This window comes from Rattus rattus, chromosome 16 (genome assembly GCF_011064425.1).
Source record: "Rattus rattus isolate New Zealand chromosome 16, Rrattus_CSIRO_v1, whole genome shotgun sequence".
Lineage (NCBI taxonomy): Eukaryota > Metazoa > Chordata > Mammalia > Rodentia > Muridae > Rattus > Rattus rattus.
The window spans coordinates 32,535,564-32,548,149 of NC_046169.1; the positions used below are offsets into that span (position 1 = coordinate 32,535,564).

The 12,586-nt window shown below is 47.0% G+C and overlaps 1 protein-coding gene across 2 annotated transcripts in view; it reads right to left on the bottom strand.

Moving 5' to 3' along the window:
* The window catches only part of Hectd4 (HECT domain E3 ubiquitin protein ligase 4), a 150,667-nt gene that overhangs the window by 86,160 nt on the left and 51,921 nt on the right, over window positions 1–12,586 (bottom strand). For both annotated transcript variants that reach the window (XM_032886787.1, XM_032886788.1), the window contains exons 8-12: window positions 11,769–11,961; window positions 7,900–8,058; window positions 4,064–4,177; window positions 3,472–3,612; window positions 123–355 (exon numbers count right to left, since the gene is read on the bottom strand). In XM_032886787.1, coding sequence (XP_032742678.1) covers window positions 123–355; window positions 3,472–3,612; window positions 4,064–4,177; window positions 7,900–8,058; window positions 11,769–11,961 — 840 coding nt within the window. The remainder of the gene's footprint in view (window positions 1–122; window positions 356–3,471; window positions 3,613–4,063; window positions 4,178–7,899; window positions 8,059–11,768; window positions 11,962–12,586) is intronic.

Sequence of the window (12,586 nt, forward strand, 5' to 3'; positions counted from 1 at the left end):
CCTCCGCTCTCCGTGTGCAACACACACAGTAGAAGACAAGATGCCAAGCAGCTGCTGAAGGTGCTCTGGGAAGGGGTGGCTCCGGCCTGCCATCTTGCTCACATATGCTGACATGTATGTACCTGAAAGACGACGAGGATGCAGCGCACGATGCAGGTGTCGCCATTAACCATGGCCTTCTCCATGATGTCACAGATGCTGCTCAGATGGCGTGCCTCGATTGGGTGCTGCTTGCCCAGGACACTTGTGATGGGAAGGTTAGGGTTCGTGGCTAGAAGGTTGAGCTGGTGAATGCACATGGCGCCAACATGGTGCAGTAACTGGTTTATGACTTCATTCGTGCTAATGGCCTCTTCTGGAAGATACAAAGGAAAACATGGTGAGGAAAGCCATGGCAGGCATCGCAGAGAGCAAGTCTCCAGTGTACACACGAGGACAGACTCTCGGTGCCCAGAGATCCCAATGCTGTTCCAGACCCTTCCTGCCAGAGTGTGAAATGTAAATATGTGAGAACTGTGCTTTCTAGCACAGGAAGCCATTCCTTACTGAGCTGGTACACGTCCTCAACAATGGGATAAGGTTTGACATTCAGGCTTATAATGGAAACTCTTTCAGCCCTGTTTTACAGGGCAGTAAGCAAACAGTGAGAGACGTTCAGATACCGTAGATCAGCTGCAAAGTGGGGGAGCTCAGACTGGGTTCAGGCCAGCTCAGCCCCGGCTGGTAACCAGTCTACAAGATGTAGAGCCACGCTCATGCTGCCAGAGGAAGAGGCCCTGCCCACAAGTACCGTCCGTGGCATCCCCATTTCTATCCTATCTGGATAGATGTGTATCAATTAAAGGTGACCAAGTAGGGTCTTATATAATCACTCTATGGCCCCTGGATGGTTGCAGGCATTCAGAGAATGGAGGAGAGAATAATCTAAATGGGCAAAGTACAAGTAGGGCCACTTGGGGACTTGAAGAAACGGCTCCATGGTTCCAGCCCAGTCTGCGGGAATCTCACTTGTTAGAGCACTTGCCTCCCACCAACATCCCTGGCTCCAACCTCCAGCACATAAAACAAGGCACAACTAAGAGAAAAGTCCCTTCCATTTATGGGGACAAAGCAAACCAATCATTTTAGCAAGTTCGCAAAACTATGAAAATGAGAAGGAAAGCAGAGGAATTCCTACTAACTTTTCAGATATTAAGGTAATTGCAGGGGCCAGGAGGGTGGCTCGGCAGGTAATGGCCCCCAGAACCCACACGGTGGAGAGGAAGCATACATATGTACCCACAATTTATAGAAACGTGTTCATTCCTGAGGTGATTAATACGCGATTGCTCTCTGTCCAGCCAGGGTGGACTCCATGGCCCTCCCTTAGGTATGATGTGGACTCCTAACCAATGTGCAGAGACGGCAGAGTGAGGAGGTTGGCGGCTGGGGTCACTGTGGAAAGCAGGCTGTCAGTGTCAGCATCCCTCCAACTTGTCAGGCTGACACAAGTCCTAGAGTATAGTGTGAGCGAAAGTCACATGACCTCGGTGCTATTCTCCCAGGTTATAGCTTGAGTTTAGATAGTCTCATAAGACACAGGCTAGCCCAAGACGCATTAGGTAGCCAAACTCCTAGTGCTCCAGACATTTCGCCTCTGCTGGATGCTTAGCACACTTAGTTACAGTGGGTTTGGCTTTAATGATTTCTTGAGGGTGGGGATGTAGGTCAGTTGGTAGTGTTTATCTAACTGCACGAAGCATAGCATAAACTGGGTGTATTACCCAACGCTGTGGAGGCAGGAGGATCAGAAGTTGAAGATGATCCTTGGCTACATACTGAATTTGATTTCAGCCTGGAATACATGAGACTCTCTCTCAATTTTTAATTGCTCATTTCTCTATTTGAGTTTCTATTCCTCTTGTCACAGTCACCACACTCTTCTTTATTTGAGTATCTACAGTATGAGCTGGGCTTCCTCTTCTAACCTTGCTTCACAGTTGTCACTGTCCTTGTGTCTGGTCCTAGGGATGGAAGCCAGGGCCTGGCTCCTTCTGACAGTCGGCCATACACTGAGTCATACTCCAGGTCTGGGTTTTATTTCAAGACTTGATGACTGTTAGCCGACAGTCAGAGGTGGCACCCCAACCTCTTGAGCTAGTGACACTTTGATTCTATGTGGATCTGTACACACAGTTCAGGATGTGGCCCAGCTCGGGCACTTATAAACTCTGCCCTGACATGTAATTTCTGTCTGGCCCTCTGACAAGTTTTTCAGTTTACATTTATCAGACATGAGCATACATCAAGGCCCTTCAGGATCCCTTACGAAGGGTACTGTGCGGAGCCTCTATAGAGATGCATCAAGTTTCCAGGTACTTTCTGTTCTGTTGAGTCCCTGCCCTGGTCTTCTCTCTCTGGTACCAAAGATGGTGCTGGTGGTGGAGGTGTTGCTGCTGCTGCAAAGAAGGCTCAGGCCAAACCATTCAGCCCTCAGGAAGCAAAACTGCAGGTCCCACCCTGGTGGAACGTCTATAGTGACCAAGGCTGAATGGAGAGGAGAGCAGCCTCACCTAAAGACACCACAGGCTTCCACTGCTGAGGGTCGTATGGTGGCTGCTGTTGCTTGGCTGCTTAAGATGAGCTTTCACTGTGCAGCCCTGGCTGGACTAGAATGAACTATGTAGAATAGGCTAGCCTCAAATCACAACTCCTGAGTGCTATTGTTGTTGTTGTTTCTGTTGTTTTTATTGTTTTAACATATTTTGTGTGGGGGGATTAAGAATTATTTTATGTATGTGAGTACACTGCTGCTCTCTTCAGACACCAGAAGAGGACATCGGATCCCATTCCAGATGGTTGTGAGCCACCATGTGGTTGCTGGGATTTGAACTCAGGACCTATGGAAGAGCAGTCTGTGCTCTTAACCGCTGAGCCATCTCTCCAGCCCGATATAGATGGCTCTTACTTTGATGATGTCTGTTTTAATAATGCTCTACACAGAGCATTTGCTGAGTTATTTCCTCCCCGTACCACTTGATCTTAACAATGTCAATATTGCCAAGCACGGTGGCACACATCTTTAGTCCCAGCACTTAGGAGGATTCTAGCCTGAAAACCAGTAACCAATGTTGTTTTGGGTTTTGTTTTGAGCTAAGAACTCACTCTGTAGCCCGGGGCAGTCTAGGACGCAGAGCAGTCCTTCTCCCTGAGCCTCTCCCATGCTGAGATTACGTGAGACCCTCTCTAGCACCAGTAATCAATCTCTACTTCTAGGTTCAGATTTTGGGAGGAAAATAGGGGTTTCTCTTTAAAGCCTACAAGTTCCTCACAACTTCCACAGGCTTGCATGCTTTCTCCTTCCATGGCCAGCCTTCCCTGACGCAGACAACAGTGGGAAAGAAGGAGACTGCAAATGCGCTGTTGCTGCCTCCGTTCCCATACACTGCTGCTCCTCTGTCTGCCATGTTTGGGGCCGAGAGTGCAGCTCACCTTTGGGCTCGGGGATGATATGGCTGACACCCAGCCTCTGGCACACGTAATGGAAGGCCTGGTTGCCAGGATTGCACCACTGGTCGATGTAGTCATTTGAGCAGGTCCACAGCATGTTGTTCACGGTATCGTAACAGGCACCTGCAAAGGACACAGCCGCCGCACACCTCAGCACAGTTCCCACACACCACAGAGCAAAGGGCAGCAATTCTCCCCAGTGCTGACAGCCACAACTCTACCCCAAAGATCTATATGACAACAGATAAGTTGGACCTGAGCATAAAATCTAAATTTAATTTACAATTTTGCTCAGTTCCTATGTGAGAAGGAATAATAAAATACGTGGTTTGCAGCAACTAATTCATAGGACCTGCGCCTGCAAAGGACTCGAGGGGCTTTCATGAAAAGCCCAAGGAACCATAGGAACAGATAACAACAATGCACAGTAATGAGTCCCACACCCCTCTGCGAGCCCTGTAGTCAGGAGAAGAGCAAGCCCCATGTACAGCCCCGGTTCGTTTTCTAACACGTTCAGACGAATAAACTCAACTGTTCAGGCTTGGAGCCTGCAAGAGGTGTGTTCATGTCTTACCCAATCCTGGTACGAGAGCACCACGCCCCAGCGAGCTTCCAGCAGCATCTATGAGGTCTGCACGACTTGCAAACTGGCCATCGGAAATGTTATACACCAAACTGGAGGCCAGGACTGTGAAAACAAACAGCACCTTAGTGAAGCTGAGGACTACTCTTTAAAGTTTCCGTTTCCGGCTCCTCGCCAGACTTCTTTAGAAATTGCCTTTTTGTTGATTTCTAGTGATAGTAACAACGAAAATGGAAGACGGACGCAGAAGCCCCTGAAAGCAATGCTGACCACGTGTCTTCATAAACTTGATATTAAACTATATTTCTGAAAGTGATCTAAAACAGCAATGTTCACATGAGGTGGTTTTCTACACTAGAAGGTCAAAAGAGAGAGCCCAGAAGGGATAGGAAGCCCTGACTCACAGAGGGGCAGCACTTGTGCTGTGAGGTCGCTCTCCCTCCTGGCTCACTGGGGCTCTTACAGGCACTTTGGGCTTCTCCTCACACAGGGGAGGGAGCAGTGAAGGACAGCGTTAGGGCTAGGTTTGCTTTCTGACTCTACCACTTCTCCATGGCACGGAAGGTTGCTAGCCTCCCTCCTAGTAACCACTTGCAAAGCAGGGACAATGTAAAGTGCTGTGCTGGACAGCCTTATGTTAATGTGACACACACATCCGAGAGAGGGAGCCTCAACTGAGAAAGGTCAAAGCCTGTAAAGCATTTTGTTAATTCCTGATTGATAGGGGCGGCCCCACCCATTGTGCATAGTGTCATTCCTGGGCTGGCGGTCCTGGATTCCATAAAAAAGCAGCAGCCCAGGGGTTGGGGATTTAGCTCAGTGGTAGAGTGCTTGCCTAGGAAGCGCAAGGCCCTGGGTTCGGTCCCCAGCTCCGGAAAAAAAGAACCAAAAAAAAAAAAAAAAAAGCAGCAGCCCTCCATATGGCCCCTGCTTCAGGTTTTGTCTCTGGGCTCCTGCTGCGCCTGAGTCCCTGCTCTGACTTCCTTCTGTGATAGACCACAATGTGGAAGAGGAGATACAGCCTTTCCCTCCCAAGCTACCTCCTAGCAGTGGAGAGTTTCCAGGTCAGTACCATGTGCATTGGCTGTTATTGCTGGCCTCACACTCATCTGTGAGGTTTTGGTTTTGGACACGGAGTTTCACTATGATGTCCAGGCTAGCCTCAAATGCCTGATTTTCCTGCTCACCTTCCCAGATGCTGATATTGTGGGTGTGCAACATCATGCCTGGGTCTGGCTTAAAGTTACTAAGTGGCTATGGCGCTTGATCCTCCCAAGTACTACAGCAGTGCTTCTCAACCTGTGGGTCATGACCCTTTGGGATTGACTGACCCTTTCACAGAGGTCACTTATCAGATATCCTATAGATCAGATATTTACATTACAAATCATAATAGTAGCAAAGTTAGAGTCATGAAGTAGCAATGAAATAATTTTATGATTGGGGGTCACCACAACATGTAGGTGACCTGTACTAAAAGGTCCCAGCATCATTAGAAAGATTGAGGGGCTGGGGATTTAGCTCAGTGGTAGAGCGCTTACCTAGGAAGCGCAAGGCCCTGGGTTCGGTCCCCAGCTCCGGAAAAAAAAAAAAAAAAGAAAGATTGAGAACCGCTGTACTAAGGTTTATGGTGTGCACCACCATTCACAGCTCCTTTCTTCCTTCTCAACAGCCTCAGTACCTCCACCATCATAGTGGCAGGAACTATACTATTTCTATACTAAACTATACCAGCTAATTCTCCTCCGCTCCTGAAGACGAGTCTTGGGGCCTTGGACATACCAGCTAAGAATTACACTGGGCTATATCCCCAGCCCTCTTTTTTGTGTTTCCTTCTGTTCTATCCCACAAAGTAATCTTGCCCACACTTCTTCAGTGTGCTTTATCACGGAAGCCCCTACTCTGCCTGCACATAGATAAATGCCTATTTCTCACCATTCCAATTTGAGACTCCAAGAAGTCTCTCCTTTTTGTCCTGCTGCACGATGGCTTCTACACTCACATTCTGCAACGTGTACACGTGCACCTTCTTTCTAACAGTGAGGAAGTATTTCTAGTCGTCACAGACAACATCAGTCCTCAGAGCTCCTGAAGGCAATCTCAGGTACCTTTAACCACCTATAACCCCCATGGTCTAAAGGCAAGAACGGGTGTCCAGCATACTGCAGGCGAGCACGAGTGTCTCCTCATGCTGAGACCCATGATGACCAACATGGAGCAGGCCACAGAAGGAAGCATTTCATGCATCAACTGCATTCTCATGGTAGTGGTCCTTCTAATCAAAGGAGCCTAAATTCCAGTCAGTGAAAAGCTATGTTATGGAGACCAAAGGAAGGTTTGGGAACAGTCACGGTGACCAACACCTTTAATCCCAGAACTCAAGAGTTAGAAACAGGTGGATTACTCTGAGTTTGAAAACAGATACGGCTACATGGTAAGACAATAAAGGAAAAAAATAAAAGCAAGTTTAAAAAGTTACATTTTGGGGCTGGAGAGATGGCTCAGTGGATAACACTGACTGCTCTTCCAGAGATACTGAGTTCAATCCCCAGCAACAACATGGTGGCCCACAACCATCTGTAATGGGCTCCGATGCCCTCTTCTGGTGTGTCTAAAAACAGCTACAGTGTACTCATAGATTAAATAAATCTTAAAAAAAAAAGTTACATTTTGAGGGCTGGGCTGTAGCTTCAGGCAAGAACAGCAGAACACACGGCCTAGGTGCCATCCTCAGCACCAGATAAATTAACAGATTCTCAGCCTGTGTGATGGTTTGTATATGCTCAGCCGAGGGAGTAGCACTGTTAGAAGGTGTGGTCCCATTAGAGTAGCTGTGTCATGGTGGGTGTGGGCTATAAGACCCTCACCCTAGCTGCCTGGAAGTGAGTCTTCCACTAGCAGCCTTCAGAGGAAGATGTAGAACTCTCAGCTCCTCCTGCACCAGGCCTGTCTGGATGCTGCCATGCTCCCACCTTGATGATAATGGACTGAACCTCTGAGCCTGTAAGCCAGCCCCAATTACATGCTATCCTTTATACGAGTTGCCTTGGTCATGGTGTCTGCTCACGGCAGTGAACCCTCACTGAGATGGCATGTCACTCATTGACCATGTAAAACCGTCACTGAGATGGCCTGTCACTCACCGACCTGTCACTCATCGACCTGTCACTCATTGGCCATTATTATTTTGTGTTATCAGAGAGCAACTGTAACAGAGTACATTTAAAGCAATAAGTAAGAATGCTTTCTATTTCAGAGTTGGAGACTGTGGTGGTTCGGATGAGAAATGTCCTGCATTGGCTCATGCATTTGAACACTCAGTCCCCAGTTTGGAGAAGGTATGGGGAGGTATAGCCCTTCAGGAGGAAACATATCACTGGGGATAGGCTTTGAGAGCTTGAAGGCAGCCACACTTCCAGTTCATTCTCTCTGTTTCATACTTGAGATGAAAAATGTGACTTTCTGAGCTGGCTGTGGAGGATACACCTTTAATCTAGCACTCGGGGGGCAGGGGCAGGGGCAGGGGCAGGGGCAGGCGGATAACTGGAAGTTTGAGGCCAGCCTGGTCCATGGACAGAGTTCCAGGACTGCCACGGCTATAGAGAGATGCTATCTCAAAAACAAAAGAAAACAAGAAAATGTAACTTCTTGGCTTCCTCCTATGCTGCCATGCCTGTCCTTCCATGGCAGACCCTTAGACCTTGAGAACAGCAGCAGAACAAACTCCCTCTTCCTTAAGTTGCCTTGGTCATGGTGTTTACAAAGCCACAGAGAAGTGACCAGTGCAGAGGTGCATCAGGAGCAGCGTTCCAATAGAACATACTTACTTTTTAAAGATGACAGACCACTGGTTCCACCAAAAAGAGAGCGGGTGGCAGAGCTGCCGGACCCTCCCGGAGGTGGGACCAGCATCACCAAGTAAGTGCCGCAGGTGTACATGGGCGTCCTCCGCAGCGTCTTCAGAGGAAGGCCGCAGCTAGTATTTGCTGGAGAAGGAATGAGAGTGCTTACTCAAAGTGTCGTATTCGTATGAATCGGATTAGAAAATGGGCTTGGCTATGAGGAGTCCACACTGAAACAAAGACAGGCTATGTTAGACAGAGGGAGTTAGAGAGATGGCGAGGAGACTATAAGCAATGCTGCTTCTCCTGAGGACCGGGTTTTGAGTCCCAACCCCTACATGGCAGCTCACAACTGCCTATGACTCTAGTTCAGGGCATCTAAATCCTTCTCTAACCTCTGAGGCTACCAGGCACACAAGTGGTGCACAGACATAAAGGTAGGCAAAACACACATATACACGAAAATAAAATAAAATAAATATAAAAAGATTAAGCAGAAAGAGCAAGAATTATCTTCTGACCCCCAAGTCTCCTGCAGGATGGTCTGACTGTCCTAAAGTTGTTTCCAATATCCAGTATGCCCAAGAACTCTAAAAATGTTTCCGAAAGAAGACTCAGAATAAATCTCAAAACAGAATTCCTATTGTTTGAGCTGTAACTGGGAACTGATACCCTAATTTAGTTGTTTTTCATTTTATAAAAAAAATTTGAAGCACCTTATCACTGGCTGGACTGGCACTTACAGATAGCCACCTGACTGTGGCCCCAGAGTGCCCAGCTTAAAGCCAAACCTTGATAAGTCTGTGACTTTACATTCACTGCAGACAGCTCTCGTCACAGAATCAACCGAACCTTCCCGCTACCCAGGGCTTTCAGGATATCTCTCACATGGGACTCTAACCTACGCTGCTCACAGTAATCCATTACATATGCATTTCTTTCTGAGGGTCAGTGAAAGAGGTACCATCAACAGAATAATTACTGTCTCTAGTCAGGAGGTGCGAACTGCACATCACCTCCCCGATTCCTGGCACTGAAGTGTGGAGTAGGTGAGCTCAGAGAGGGCCGATGATGTCAGTGGGAAGTCCACAGCGCTTTGGGAAGCTGTCAGGCTATAAAACATAACTCATTGTTCAAGGTCTCAACAGAGAGAAAACCATTCTCAGGGATTTAGATTAAAAGAATATACGAAATGAAATCTTTCTCTTTTTTAAAACCAATGCTTTAATTTGCCCACAGAAACCAGAAGGTGGCACTGGATGGTCTGGAGCTGAAGTGGCAGGTGGCCCCGACTCCAGAGTTCTACAAGAACAGCAAGGAAACCTACTCTTTCTGATGTTTTAAATACTTCTGTTTCAAACAGCTCCACTTAAAACAACAACAACAACAAAAATGAAAACATAAACCCTTAACAAATGTTCTTCATTCAGGACATCAATTTCTGGGAAAATGAAAATTAGTGGTTAATGAATGAGTAGAAAACTTCAGTGGCTTTATAGCCTAACGTTCACCAACATGTTCTCTCAGACAGACGTACTGCTGGTAATATGTTTTAGCTTGTCACAGAATAAAACTTTACATTATAAAACTATTTTATTTCTGTTATTGATTGATAGAAGTAGTGTACACATTTGCATATGTGTGTGTCAAGTGGGTAAGCGCATGGGTCAACTTCAGGGGACATTACTAAGAGCTGTCAACTTTATTCTTGTTGTTTCTGTTTTGAGGCAAGGTCTTACTTCCAGTCTGGTCTTGAGTTCACAGAGACCCGAACCCTAGTTCTGGGGTTACAAGCATGCACCACCATACCCGGCTCTTTTCCTGATATGCTGGGGTCTGACCTCAGGTCTTCATTCTTGGAAGGCCCGGCTTTACCAACTAAGCTGTCTCCCTACCTCCAAAGATTCAGAGTTTGTCAATACTAAATTCATTTTCACAGATCCATGTAGACTAGAGCCAGTAGGTTTTCATCATAAGACATCATGTTAAATGAACATGAAAGTTGATATAAAGGTAAAACAAAATCACATTCTGAATAAAGACACCAGTTTTTCACAGAAACCTAAATGTATTTTGTTGGGGTTTTGTGTGTATGTGTAGTTTTGAGGCAGGACAGTCTTTCTATAGCTACGGCTGGCCTCAAACACACAGCAATCCTCCTGCTTCTTTCTTCTAAGTGCTGGGATTATAGAAATGAGTCATCACACCCTACTAAAAATGCTAAAGATATTATTGTCTTTTGAGGCCTTTTTTTAAAAAAAAAAAACTATATATATATATATACACACACACACACACACACACACAGAGTTTTGGGAGTTTCAGGGATCTCTCTCTCTCTCTCTCTCTCTCTCTCTCTCTCTCACACACACACACACACACACACACACACATGGTTCCACAGTAAATAGCTATTGTTGCTTTTCCAGAAGACTGAGGTTCAATTCCAGTAACCTCATGGTGGATACTGGAACATTTCTAACTCCAGTTCCTGGAGATCTGACATTCTCTCCTGGCCTCCAGAGGCACCAAGACACAAGTGTGATATATAGAAACACAGGCAAGCAAAACGCACAAACACAAAAAAATAAAAATAACACACACCCACAGCACTAGCTGCTGGGCATGGTAGTATACTCCTATGAGCCCTACTTAGGTAGTAGGGACAGGGGTCTAGAGTTCGAGGCCATCCTTGGCTAAATGAGATCTTGGTAGAAGGTTGCTGCAGAGACAGGAGACAGGTTGTTCTTTTCTTTTTCTGTTTTCTTTCTTTAAAGATAGAAGATTTAATAAGTACACTGAAAGGAATAGAATGAGCATGGAGGTATATACACAGATGAAGGCTTTAGCTGTCATGAAAGTGTCTACTTTGTGGGCCGTCTTCTTTACATTTAGTGTGTGTGTGTGTGTGTATGTGTCTGTGTGTCTCTGTGTGTGTCTGTGTGTGTATATGTGTGTGAGTCTGTGTGCGTGTGTGTCTGTGTGTCCGTGTGTGTGTCTGTATGTGTGTGTGTGTGTCTGTGTGTGTCTGTGTGTGTGTGCGTCTGTGTGTGTCTGTGTGTCTGTGTAGTGCATGTGTTTATGTATGTGTGTGTGGTATTTATGTGGATGTGTACAGTGTGTGTGTACGTTTGCATACATTGGTCAGAAGACAACTCTGTGGAGTCAGCTCTCTGCTTTCACCTTTCCCATGGCCCAGTAGTCACACTCAGGTCATCAGCCTACCACAAGTACCTTTACCCAAGGAGTCATCTTGTGAGCCCCAAAAACATTCATTTAGGATTAAAAAAAAAAAAAAAAAAAAAAGAACTGTTCTGTGCAAAAGATCCCTTTAACTTGAATGGACTAACCCATGCCAAAGTATTCACATTGATACCACAGAGGCCTGTGGCAACCAGACAATGTCCTTACTTTCTAATCATACAGTAAACTATTTCCTGGACAGCCTCATATGAGCTCAGCACAAGAGCTTTTCTTCCTAGTATGTCAAACAGTGGAAGGATTAACAGAATATCAAATCCATTTTCAGTCAGACTCAGATTCTTATTTCTTCCCTTTAATGAGAGCACGGGGCAGAGTTTGGGGTGATCTCGAGTAGCATAGGCTGGCCTCCAACTCGTGATCCCCTGCCTTAGCTTCCTAAACGCTAGGACCGTGTTGTACCGCTGTAGCGAGCTGCATTCTCTGCACATCCTCCCTGACAGTGACGGCGGACACAGCTCCAGGCAGAGCTGCTCCAGGGCTCCACTGTGCCCACAGCTCGACCCGCTCCATGGTCACTGCCCAGAGGAGCAGGCGAGGTGAGCTCGGCGTGCTGCAGCACCGATGCAGGTGGGCAGGAAGAGACAACGCACCTGCTTGATCCTCCTTCAGCGTGTTGGAGATGGTGGAGCCGGTCAGGGCCGCGAGAGTCGCCGACGGAGAGGCTCTGTATCGGGACAGCCTGCTCAGGAGCATCTCATTGATGCTTTTGGCAGACTCACCCTCTTTTCTCATTAGGATTGTGCGTTCCTGAAGCGGGTTGGCTACAAATACCCCATTTTCCACCTGATATTTAAAGAAAAAAGAGGGCCTGAGATGATGCTTCCATTCAGTCAGGAGATAGCTTCCACTATTTCTGTGCCCTGGGTGCTTAGGAAGCATTTTCCAGCCACCTGAGCAAACACATCTCGTCATATAAACCCCTCCCATGCTCCAGAGGTGCTGCTTCAGGCAGGGAAGGCTAAGCTCAACCTCAGAGCATCATCTTTCATGGCAGCCCATATTCAAAGTAAATCAGCCAGCATTAATACAGTCTGCAAAACACTGTTGATTAAAACCCTTATATTGAGTCCCATAGGCCACCGCTCGGTAATTATGAGCCTTCTGACAGGAACACGAACACAGAAGACAGGAGAGAACAAATCAACCAGCCCTTGATTTGCTACCGAGGGCACTGTGAGGTAACGTGTTCTGGAAAGCTAACTAATTCTAAGACCTAAACGCTCTTCCCACAGTAGCCGAGTGCCTGGGCATGGCAGAGGACTCCTGGAGCACGCCAGCCTGGCTAAAACACACACCAAGCTTCAAGTGTTCCGCCATGGGCCGCGTACTTCTCTCACTCAGCACTGACGACTCAGAGTATAACACGGAGCACACCACCTGCCTGGTTCCTTCCCTGTCTTTCCTCCTT